This window comes from Erpetoichthys calabaricus, chromosome 2 (assembly GCF_900747795.2).
Source record: "Erpetoichthys calabaricus chromosome 2, fErpCal1.3, whole genome shotgun sequence".
Taxonomy (NCBI): domain Eukaryota; kingdom Metazoa; phylum Chordata; class Cladistia; order Polypteriformes; family Polypteridae; genus Erpetoichthys; species Erpetoichthys calabaricus.
The window spans coordinates 163,913,808-163,926,557 of NC_041395.2; the positions used below are offsets into that span (position 1 = coordinate 163,913,808).

A 12,750-nucleotide genomic window follows, 5' to 3' on the forward strand; every position below is an offset into this window, starting at 1 on the left:
GTTTTTTCATTAAAAAGGTGCCCAGCAGAGGTGAAGTGTTTCATGGTTCCAGAAGACCGTGCTCAGATCCCAGTTTGGTCAGTATATGTGCAAAATGTGCACATTCGCCCCATCATCTCTGTGTGTTTCCTTTCTCAGGGTACTCCAGTATGCCACCCAAATCCTAATGACATGTATATTAGAGGATAGTTATTCATATTTGTTCCATAAATATGTTCAGCAATTGGCTGGCATCCTGGATATGGTTGGTTCCTGTGTAACCTATGATCTGTGTAACCTAAGTGTAATTTAATTTAAGACCAATTTCTTAAATGAGAAGCCAATTATTGCTGTTGAAGCACTCATTGCTCAAGCAACATTTTTATACCTCATTTTAGTCGTCTCACCTGTTAAACGACTGCCCCACTCTTAAATGCTTAATTTTGTCTTAAATGACTGTATTCACTGTATTTAACGGCTACTTATTAGAAATAAGGTGTAAATGACAAAGGGACCAGCAATTCTACATCTAACTTGCTTCTGTTTACACTTTGGTGTATTTATTGTGAACTCTCTGCTTTATTAAAATATCTGGAAGGAAACTAAAGCGGAAAAAGTAAAGGACTGAGAATTACTCAGCCATTTCAAGCTACAAATCATTTGAATGACATCCTTGGAAAGAAAAAAATCTATGATATAAGAACGAGCTCACATGGCAGAATGAAAACACTAACAAGCCATAAAATTAATAATTAATTAAAAATGAATAAGGTCTGTTATTGATAAGGATCAGTTTCTAAAGAATCAAACCTGTTAAAACAAAAACCTGCAGCCATGTTAAATCTCAATGACTGTCTCTGCAGAACCCTGTGCTAGATAATGGATGGTATTCACCATACTGTATATCCTCAGTCAGCCATATTCCAACCCGCTATATCCTAACACAGGGTCACGGGGGTCTGCTGGAGCCAATCCCAGCCAGCACAGGGCGCAAGGTAGGAACAAATCCTGGGCAGGGCACCAGCCCACCGCAGTGCACACACACACCCAGCGCAATTTAGGATCGCCAATGCACCTAACCTGCATGTCTTTGGACTGTGGGAGGAAACCCACGCAGACACAGGGAGAACATGCAAACTCCACGCAGAGAGGATATACTTATTTAGAGTAATTTTCAGTAATATTCTAATTGCATGGTAAAAGATGCATTTAGGATTTAAAAAAGAGATTTTTTTCTGGAATTAAAGTTTTATTATATTCATTCCATTGACAGCAGTAACAACATTAACATTTTCAGGCACATAGGAAAATATTTAAAACAGTCCTTAATACAATTTTAATATTTCCTACTAAATATACTGAAAGATCTTGGTTTGAGTTTAGCTTTGTTACAGAATAAATGAAGAATTAAAAAAGTGTTTATTTGACAAGGTGGTTAACATGATGTCTGTGTTTTTGAACTCCAGTGATTTTAGAAGTAATTACAGCATTTGATGTTTTTTTTATGTAAATGACATTATAGTAAAGAAAGCTGCTCATTGTTATACACTTAAGGAAATAAAGAATACTGTACTTAAAACTTCTTACATTCTCTAAATTCATATGTCACATATATTTATAATAAAAAAATAAATGTATTTTCCCTCCTATTAGTGTAAATGCACACACATTGAGGCAAAAGTTTGAAATATACATGCTGTAATTCTGCATTCTGATTAAACAACTGCAAATGATACATTAATGGTAACAAATGAATCCATGCCAACACTACAAGGAACAGTGACCTCTTTTGCAACTATAAGAATTAGCACAGGCTGACATTTTATGATTGCTAACAGTGTTATTTCCAGTAATAATTAAAAATGGTTAACATAACTAGGAAACTGTGAGTAATCTCAATGAATTAAGAGAATTTTTTGAGTTAAAGGCATATTTATGCTAAAATCACAGAATGGAACAGCAGTGTACTATACACATAAATACTTTTTTTTCTGTAAATAAAAGGAAAACGAAATGTTCTGACACTCCTATGCCAAACAAGAGAGAAGGAAAATCACCAAAGCCATTGTATAATTCCACCCTGACAGTTCATGCATGAACACTTCTGAAACGAAATATTAAGCAACACTGTTAAGTAACACTAGTTATAAACTCAAAGAAGGTCTTTAAAGTGCCATTTTTGCTTTCTCTGTGCTGCAGTCCAAACAAGCTTTTTACCTTTTTTTCTTTTTTTTAATAAAGCATAGAAAGTGGTGATGGAAGTTCTTCCAATGAACACTCCTGGCAATATGAAAAACTCACACATAACCTGCAGCCGAGAGACAAAAGCTCTGTACCTTTTGTAAAATGAACAGTAAATAAATAAATATTATAAATAACATGGAATATAACAGTAAATACAAATCTTAAAAATTGTAAAGACACATTTTTAAACCTATAACACAGTGCTTGATTTGCGTACTTGTAACATTCATGAGTAAGTCTGGAATATGACTTCATAACAACGATGGGGCCTTTCAAAATATTTCATTTCATCATTGGTGTGATTTAATTTTTTACTTGTTTGCCTCAGGACTAATTCATTACTTCATGTTTGATTCAACTTATAATACTGTAATCTTAAGAATTCTGTCTCAGGTCTACCAAAACAATTGATTTTCAGTACACATTTTTAACAAAATTTGAAACACACACACCCAAGTTTTCCACTAAACACCAGCATGCTTTATATAATAAACACTAATCATTTCTTCACTCCTAAACACTTTTTCCTAAAGTCTTTGCTCTTCTCATCAAACACATAAGCTCTTTTCATTCCATTTCCCTTAAAACATAAAAGGTAGGTAAAACGTAATAACCAGAGTGATAATCCTGTGGTGGCTGATCTTAGACAACATGGCCTTGTGGCTAAGATACTGGGCTGCAGGTTCCCCTGACTCAATGTGTATACATCTCGCATACGTCTTTACCTCTTATCCCTCCGGGCACACATTGTAGCTTAGTGGTTAAGGCACTGGATCACAGGGCTGCAGTTTCAGTCTCCACCACTGACTTAATGTGTGACCCTCAGCAGATCATATAACATGCCAGATACCACTTTAACAAAAACAGAGAAAAACAAAACAGTAAAGATAATGGAAAAACTGCATTGTAGTTTTATAGCTGTATATAATACCTTAGAAAAAATGAGTTTGTGACTAAATTGGGCAGACACAGCTTCTGAAGATTTAATTGCACTTTAATTTAAACTCAATCCTCAAAAGAGGCCTTTTTGCTATTTTTGCTTTCTCTCGATATAAAATTACGTGTTAAATGTGTTTTGCGTTTCTAAGGAATGTAACATCATAACTGTTTTTGTTCTTTCAGTAAATTTACCAAGTGTGGTGGTTAACAATGATAAATAGGGGTGAGTTTTCCCAAAAGTACCATAGCACTAAGAATGTTGTAAGCTCAATCTTAAAATCTGTTGTTGACTAGATGATATCATTTTCATTACGAGATTAAATAATGCATTTGTAAGACTGTGTTATATATAAAGAAAATCTGTTGTTTATCATTAGTTGATATAACTATGTTCTTCAGCAATTTTGAAGAATCTATGTTCTAGGGTCTGCGGTGGGTTGGCACCCTGCCCAGGATTGTTTCCTGCCTTGTGCCCTGTGTTGGCTGGGATTGGCTCCAGCAGACCCCCGTGACCCTGTGTTCGGATTCAGCGGGTTGGAAAATGGATGGATGTTCTAGGGTTGTAGCTAGCATTTTCTGTATTGAAGTTGATTATGAAGTGAGTTAAGAAAAAAGAAAAGAGAAGGACAAAAATATGGAGTTTGTACATTTGGGGGAGAGTCAGTACGGCTACAATACAGAAAACCTACACTGAATTCTGTGTCGTCAACCACCTCTTGACAAACGCAACACTATACAATATTTAATTTAAATTATTGCAAGTGATACTGACACAGACTCAGTTCTCTGCATTGAACCTACAGGTGATTTTCAGTCACCAAATACTTTTTATGGATAATTAGCCAAGTGCCCTCAAAGTACAGAAGATGCCTTGATCTGGGCCAATTCAGTAGTGCATCAGAAGGCATGAAATATGTTGGGTTTGGTTTTTTGATTTGGCTACTATGTTTCAGCAGGTATCACCTTCATGCATATCTGCTGACACCTGTACCTAACCCCAAAGAAAAGTGCAACATCAGCAAACTCATAGCATACTGGAGCACAACAGCAGCCCACTTGCATTTCCACTTTATTTATAACTCAAGTGGCATCAGATTTACACCTGAGCTCTTGTGCACCGTGATAGCTGTGTGTACTATTCTGCACAACATTGCTGTTTGAACAGACATTCCACTTACCCAGTGAAGATAAGGCTGGATGTTGGTAACACCTAAACTCCTTATCTTAGAGCAGAAGGTGTGTATGGGGCTGGTGTGGAGGGTAGGCAGGCCATAATAACCAACATTTTAAAATAATTTTTTCCATTGTTCTAATGCTTTCCAATTAAAAGACTCAATTTGCATTTCTTTGTACTTCGAGTTATTCCTGTGTACTGTACACTGAGTGCAGACATTTTCATTGAAAAATGGAATTAACTTACTCATCTCCATTTAAGAATTATACAAAGATAACATTACATAAATCAAACATATACACAAATAACTTGCAACATTAAAATCAGACAGGTTTGATTTTGTCGTTAGTTGTAGGAGCGGGTTCTGTGTGCATGAGGGCTGACAACTAATAAATGATCATCCAGAACCACAATGTAGTGAGAAGGAATTTTTAGACATCACACACAAAAGAGAAGCTCATCTGTGTGATGTCTCTTGTTTGACGTACCATGACATAATGGAAAAAAGAAAAAAGGGCAGAGTCTGCATCTGAACTAGCCATATCTTTTATCAATTTATACTGCGCCGGCTCCATCAGACAGCACACTATTGGCTGTCTTAAAAAGGGGCAAGGCAGACTGTGCTAAAAAGTCATGACGCAGTCACTAAATTCATCATGCCCAGGGATTTTCAGTCATGTAAACTGACATGATCTAGTGATGAGATCCACAACTGAAGTCAATAAGCCTGACATACCCATCGAGCAGAAGTCAGGTAACACGACATCGGCTTTAACAGAAGCACAAGCTCTTGTTTATTAAAGTGTGGTTTTCATTTACAGTCATTATTTTGCTTTAGAAACAACAGGTTTCTAATTTTACTTTTCAAAAATGTATTTCACCCCATATAAAATGACAAGATACCATGAATATATTGTCAATCGAATGTATTTCAGTCATCCTGTAATGCTCTTCGCTAATCAAATTAAGGTGCAGGATTAAAAAAAAGTACTTTATATACTTATAAAATATCCCATTATGAGGGTTTTTTTGAGAATCACATGAAAAAGTGGCACATATGTTATGCACATATATCATAAAGTTACTCATTAATCTCTCAGATGCAACATAACAAAATCGTATGGGACAAATGCACTCAGCTGATAGAGACATTGCACTATCACAAATTAAACTTGCAAACCATGAGGACACAACGTGAGGAGAAATGCCATACACTAATGAGAAACACCTTGAAAGCATGTAAATCAAAGAGCAGCTGCACTGGGTCCTTTATAGCGCCATACTTTGCTTTAAAGGTTTTGTTCATGGTGCTATAAATCACACAACACAGTGACCCTTTGCTGGCTATGTGCATTTTTCTCACCCATTTGTCATGACATACTTTTTTGATGGTGCATATTTGTCTACGCTCTTTTGTCTGACATGCTTTTGATATGCCATCCTGCATGATGCATTGTTTTCTGGAAACTCACCACTGATTGTTTCTATCAATAATCTAAAATGAATCTAGCATCAAAAAGTGTGAAAATAAATATAAAATATTAAAAATAGTGCTTATGTATATTTCTATACTACTACTAATTGGATTTGGTCATCTGTTGTTGATATTGTAAAACACTTCAGCAACATAAACAAAATCTGTCAATTTTCTGTGTTATGGAATGGATTAAACAAGAAATTTAAAATGATTTTCAAAGGTTTGAGACAACTGGCTCACTGATTAGCACTGCTGCCTCACAGCGGTAGGTGCTGGGTTCAGCTTCCTTGTGAATTAAGGTCTGTGTGATGTCTATAAAATGTTTTCTCAGCATCCCTATAGGTTTTTTGCCTTTTTATTGGTTTCTAGCACTAGATGTGCATTTTCCCTTTATGAGTGAGTGTGTCCTGCCCAAGGTTAGCTCTCAGCACAGGTTCTAGTTCCCACCCAGCCTGTACTGGACATAGTAGGTTCAGAAAATAAATAAATGGGTCATAGGACTGAAAGGCAACAAAACCAAAACAAAATATTCTGTGGTGATATATCTATTTCTCCACTACAATTAAATCCAAGTAATAAATTTGGAATGTATATTGTTAAGTATTCATACTAGATAAACAATACATGGCCTAAAACAGGAAAACCAGGATACTGGAAAATATCACCTGCCTATAACATTTAAAAGCCCCTGTTCAGACTGATAATCCAAAATAGCACAGACACTTCACAAGAAGCAGTGCTGAGAAGCATTTACTTTGGCATCAGAAAAAAAATGGTTATTCAATTGCTTTAAACAGTCAGCAAAAGATGAGGGCCTTGAGAGCTTCTACAGAAGCCAAAGAGTGGGTCTGCAGTCTCTAGGAGGAAAGCCAGCTGAGCCGGAGAGAGAGAGAGAGAGTGAGAAAGAGAAACAGAGAGAGAGAGAGAGGCAGAGAAAGAAGAACACTTCTAGATAAGGGATGAATTATAGCACAAGTCCCCGTATGTCATAGTGACACCCATTGGCATTGCCCTGAATTTAAAACAAAATATGTCAGAGACTAGAAAAAATATTTTAAAAAATGTTAAAACAAGACAAAGAATGTAGGAAAAAAAAAACAAAACACAAAGAAAATAGCTGTGTGATTATTCTTTTTGTACCCTGCAATGGTTGATTTAACCTTTACTTAAACAGTGGGAGTAGTTTCTATTTCTCAATGCCCACAGCTTCTTTACATCAAGTCCTGACATACAACATTTGCCTGCTGCTGCTCCATGTGTGTTTCTCCATGACAAGAACAAAAAACATTTATATTCTGCCCTTGAATTCGCCAGGGTCTGGAATTACCTAAAATTGCATCTAAATGGTTTCTGCGCACACTGCAGTCCTTATCCCTCAGTCTGAGTGTCTCATTGAAAGGTTTAGGGCTCATTTTGTGCCCATTGTCAAGGCCCTAGCTACACACTATGAGGTGCCATCTTCCAAGAGTTACATCACTCAGGAAAAACAAAGGGACCGTACACTTTTCAATGAAATGTACTTTTTCTATATCTCTGTATTCCTCCTTTAATTTACATCAGAAAAATGCATGAAATATAATGAGGTGGCACTAGTCTGCTCCTTGAGCTAGATTCTTTCAATTTTCAAATAATCCTCTAAATTTTACTTTAAAAAGCTTTATTAGTAACACAATGATTTAAAACATTAATTTGCTATTTAAGAAGGATGTAGAAGGAGCATTAATCAGACTATTTTATCTACTTGTGCAGAAAAAAATATATTAATTTAAAAATTGTGTGTATTTATATACACACATACGCAGTATATATATATATATAAATATAGACAGATAAATAATTTTCTAAAAATATGTATATATTAAATCTTTTCAAATACTGACAGAATAATCTATGATATTATTGGACAATTGTAAATTAGCAACAAAGAAAACAAGTAAATCATTAAATAAATACGTTGACTCTTAGATTCTGTGTCTACCATGTTTACCTTGGCTTTTCAAATTTGATTATATTTAAAATTATTACTTCTCCACCTACAAAAAGTATAACACCCTTTATAAAACCAGCCAAAATTGTTCACTTCTACAATTGGAACTGAAGCAAACAAAGCTTTCCCTTGGAGTAATAAAGAAAACATCACCAGCAAGTGAAACACTTCACCTCAGCAGCAGCAAATGACATGTACTTGACAGGGTGTCTCTCTTTCTCTTTCTCACATTCTCTCTCTCTCAAACCAACCCCCTTTTCTCTGTCTGTCTCTTTAGATTTTCATTAGGGTTCCTTCAATAAGTTTATTCGAGCACAGATTTTCAGTGCTGGGCCTAGTTTTATATTCATTGCATTCATTAAGTGATCTTCCTTCAGCAGAAGAAGAGCTTGGCCATCAATCTCTTGCAATCGAAACTCATCTGCAATGTCCTGACACCCTGTGAAAAGATAAAAAATACAAACATATCAAGGGTTAAATAACTTACTGTGAAAACATTTGAATACTATCTGAAAAGACATTCAAGTAGAGGGTAAATAAACCTGAAATTAATTGCAGCCATGAACATAACAGTTTTACTTCATCTATTCAAACTGGACGTTTTTTTTAGTTTTCATCTTGTTTCTATCTATTGCATCTGTGTAGTGCAGCAATATATCTGTCTATCTATAAAATTAATGAACATATTAATTTTCTGATTCTATAAAGATTTGAATAGGAAATAAGAACTTATTAGTGAAATCTTTGTACATTTATAAATTTCAAAAATGCCCATCCATATCAGTGCATTTTAGCACACCTCTAGAAATCTGTAGATTGCTCCTTGGACATACTTGTTTTCCTGATTGTCACATGTCAATCATCTCAGATGAGCTCATCGATTTTTTTCTTTAATTTTCCCAGTATATGTGATTTGTCAGGCCTGATTGGGATGTGATTTGTAGGCTGATCAGTAATATTTATGTTCCTGACTTTAAACTACTTTACACATTCATGTGACAAACTGAAGTTTTGTGTGAATGTGGCAATGGGACTCCTTCCTTCACAATGAATTCAAACACAGCATGTCAGTCATTTTGTCACACTGAACTAAGAATACATAATATACTGTAACAGTTAAAATTCATTCTTCATTCAAGTGCAAGGCAGTAAATGAAATAATAATATCTATCTATCTATCTATCTATCTATCTATCTATCTATCTATCTATCTATCTATCTATCTATCTATCTATCTATCTGTGTTTAACTGAATATGATATAAGGCACAAGCAGACTAATTATTTTGAAAAAAACATACATATTGCAAAACAATACTTGTTGCATCTTCAATAAATGATAAGATGATAAAATGATATGACTGACATCCTAATCAATCTAATAAACATAAGACATAACTATATCCATAAAATAACATGTGGTTACACATATGAACTCTTACTAGAAACAGAAAAAACAGAACTAAAAAAGCAAAAAAAAAAGCTTAAATAAGAGTTTGAAAGCCCACTAAGAGTCACATTCACACTAAATATTCTGATCTGGATCAAATACTAACGATGGGCATGAATGATTTGGATGTGATCACATCCAGCTTAAATGTGTTCCTACACCATTAAACTGATGGATCAGATTGGTACAGTAGCATTTCATCCAAGATGGCCCTGGAAAACTTTTTTCTGAACCATATTCCTAGCTTACCTATGTTTTCTCACCCAAGGTTTTACTGGAAACACACTTTAAGATGTACCTTAGATGTGATACCACCTACTTAAGTAACTTCTATAATGCCATGTAACATCGGTTTTAATCATTTAATTCTTTAATCTCATCTACAGCAAGCCACATAAAGGGCCATGGTCAACAACTAGACTCTATGTTTAACCTGGTCCCATCATGGCTAGCACTTCTATTGAGAAGTGTCAGTCCTTAAAGCTAATTGTTAATCTGAGATTTAAACCTGATTTCTATGACTTTGCTTGCTTAATCTGTTGTAAAAAGGCAAAGGGTATTAACCTTCAAACTGCTGTGGATATACTTAAAACATGTAGACATTAGAGGACAGTCACATGTTACATAAAACATAAGCAAGTTATTGATATAAACAGACTTCAACATTGCCAATGATCCCTACTTATTACATTTTCTACAATATCATCAGATGAGTTTAAAAGGTACTGAAGTATTACTACCTAATATAATCAACATCATGATCAGTTGCACATTGATAAACACATGCAAGTAAGAATTTTACTGTGCTTTGAACATGTAACGATAATCACTTTATAAACCTATCATCAATGATTTAACTGCTTTACCCAGGTTAGGTAGTTACTATCTAATATAATACCTTGTAATTTACTCCCATATTGTTTGTTCCTTGAGAGAAGAAATACTTTCTAACATAACTGTGAAAATTAATCTTTGCTCCAGCTGTTCTTGCAGGAGAACTCATTTTAATGTAATAGCTGTCATCCTTCCAGCAATTCTCTTTATAATTTAAGTATTTCTATCATCTCATCTCTTATTCCCCATTTCACCGTAATGAAAAGATTCATCTTTTTCAGTCTTTTCTCACAGCTCATACTCTCATCCTGCAATAAACCTAGTAGCATATTAAGGTGAAATCTATACTTTCAAGCAATCACAAATGTTAACAGGTTCCATGGAAAAGTACACCATCAATATAAAGTCTATAACATTTGGTACATAGTTCATTGCTAAAAGAGAAAAAGTACATTGTGAAATCAAATCATTGATTTGTGACAATAGTGTGCATATGAAGCCATTTGACTTACTTGATCAGATAATTTACCAGTAACTTAACTTTTCTAATGTGGTTGCATCTGATTTGGAAGCAAATGTTTTTAAAACTCTCTCCTAACATTCAATGCCATTTTGACAGAAAGAAGAAAGGGGAGAATGTCAAGTATTTGTACAGCACTTATGACAAGTATTCACCCCTTGGAAGATTTCATACTTTATTGGTATGCAACATTGAATCAACGTGGGCTTATATGATACAGATCAACACAAAATGGCACTTTGATGTCAAAGTGAAAAGCCCACACCTAAACACACCTAAATTATTATATAACACACCTAAATTATCACTGGTGCAGTCAATTGATTTTAGATGTCACATAATTAGTTAAATGGAGATCACCTGTGTGTAGTCAAGGGGTTTCAATTGACTGTAGCATAAATGCATCTGTAACTGGACGGTCTACTTTAGTGACAGGCGGACAAAGCTCCATGAAGCTTCTAAGGCTTCATCTGATTGTGGCAGAAAAAAAAAGAAATGAAGAGCTACAAAGTGACGTCTAATGGTTTACTGAAACCACATTAGCCTTGAGCTCAAGACAGCAAGCAAAGAAAGCTCACATACAAGCCCTTATGGATTGCATAGTATCTAAAAGCTCATGGATGTTCTTTGTGAACACTTTGATCTTATCATAATCATACTGTCATTAAAATGTTGCAAAAAATGTACATATTAGCATGTGTGACAAATTTCTGCAATAAACAAATATTTAAATGTGTTGTCCGAAAGATTTCATTTGTTACAGTCTTTATAAATACTTTATAAGCCACCACTGAGTCATAACTATGCAACAATTTTTTATGTAAGGGGAGTTTAGCTGTGAGGCATTGTGAAAGATTATTATTCTTCCATCAACGTTTGAGGAATAATAATATTATGTGGAAAAAAGAATCATAACAGGGTTTTAGAAAGTTTGCTTGTGGAACACCGCAAAGTGATAAAGGGAATGTGGCTACAGTAGTCTACAATACTTAATGACACTTTGAAAGTTTCACTACAGAAGAACTGTATAGTACAGCATTTAACTTACTGTCGATTACACAGATTGAAATGTTCCCACAGTCTAGACTGCTATTTTCCCAGTTTTATAGCTTGTCTAATTCAGGGTAGCACAAAACTTTCAATTTTCCTGTTGTTTCAATGATTTTCCAGTCTTCAGACATCATCAGTCATGCGGTAGTAGGACTTCAATACAAGCTTCAGTACACTGATTTGAAACAGTGTTCTTCATTAAAATGATGTGCGCTTCAAAGCCTTGGTGTCAAATGTTCCATCCCTAGTCCATCTTGTGGCGAGTCAGATCATGGCCTAACCTACACAATGAAGAGAAAAATAACACGCCAAGCAACTCCATGCAAAAGACTGAAACGCACAAGTGAGGGGATAGATGCAAGAAAATATCAAAGTCACTAAATATCTATTGGAGTCCAGTTAAACTAATCATTAAGAAATGTAAAGAATATGACACAATAGTAAATCTATCTAGAGCAGGCCACCCATCAGAATGGAGTGATCATGCAAGAAGAAAGCTTGTGAAGGTGGCCATCAAGTGACTTAAGGCAACTCCAAAGGAATTACAAGCTACAGTGGATATAGTGTAATTGGAGAGGCTATGCATACAATAGCTGTTGTCCAAGTGCCTTACCAGACAGAACTTTATGAGAGAGTGCCAAAAAGAAGGCCACTATTAAGAAAAAAACACAACAATTCGGCTAGAGTTTGCTGAAGGCACATAGGGAACTTCAGTCAGCTGGAAGAAAGTACTAAGTCTAATGAGACCAAAATTATACGTTTTGGCCATCAGACTAAACACCATGTTTGACACTGTACATTATGAATAACACACTAGTGCATCTATTAAATACTCACTTGAATCAACTATTTTGTATTTTATATTTGTAATTACTTTAGACCATTTTCCAGTACCCTGTTTTCATTTTGACATGAGTCTTTTTCTGTTGACCAATGTCAAAAAAGGCAAATTAAATCTACCTTGATTTAATGCTATACTGTTCAATGTATAATAATAAAATGTGAAAACTTCCAAGGGGGTGCAAAGTTTAAAATGTACTGTATTGTTACAGAGGACCTGGTCGAGATGACACCGCCACAGCTAGAATACAATACAA

At 35.0% G+C, this 12,750-nt stretch overlaps 1 protein-coding gene across 7 annotated transcripts in view; it reads right to left on the reverse strand.

Moving 5' to 3' along the window:
• Positions 1 to 1,192: 1,192 nt before the first annotated feature.
• The window catches only part of phc3 (polyhomeotic homolog 3 (Drosophila)), a 95,060-nt gene continuing 83,502 nt past the window's right edge, over positions 1,193 to 12,750 (reverse strand). For 4 of the 7 annotated variants that reach the window (XM_051922879.1, XM_051922881.1, XM_028794723.2 and 1 more), the window contains one exon: positions 1,193 to 8,239. In XM_051922879.1, the coding sequence (XP_051778839.1) occupies positions 8,085 to 8,239 (155 nt within the window). In that variant the 3' untranslated portion in view covers positions 1,193 to 8,084. Of the gene's footprint in view, positions 8,240 to 11,651; positions 11,935 to 12,750 lie in introns of all 7 variants that reach the window. The other 3 variants (XR_007934127.1, XR_007934126.1, XM_051922880.1) reach the window with 2 other exon arrangements.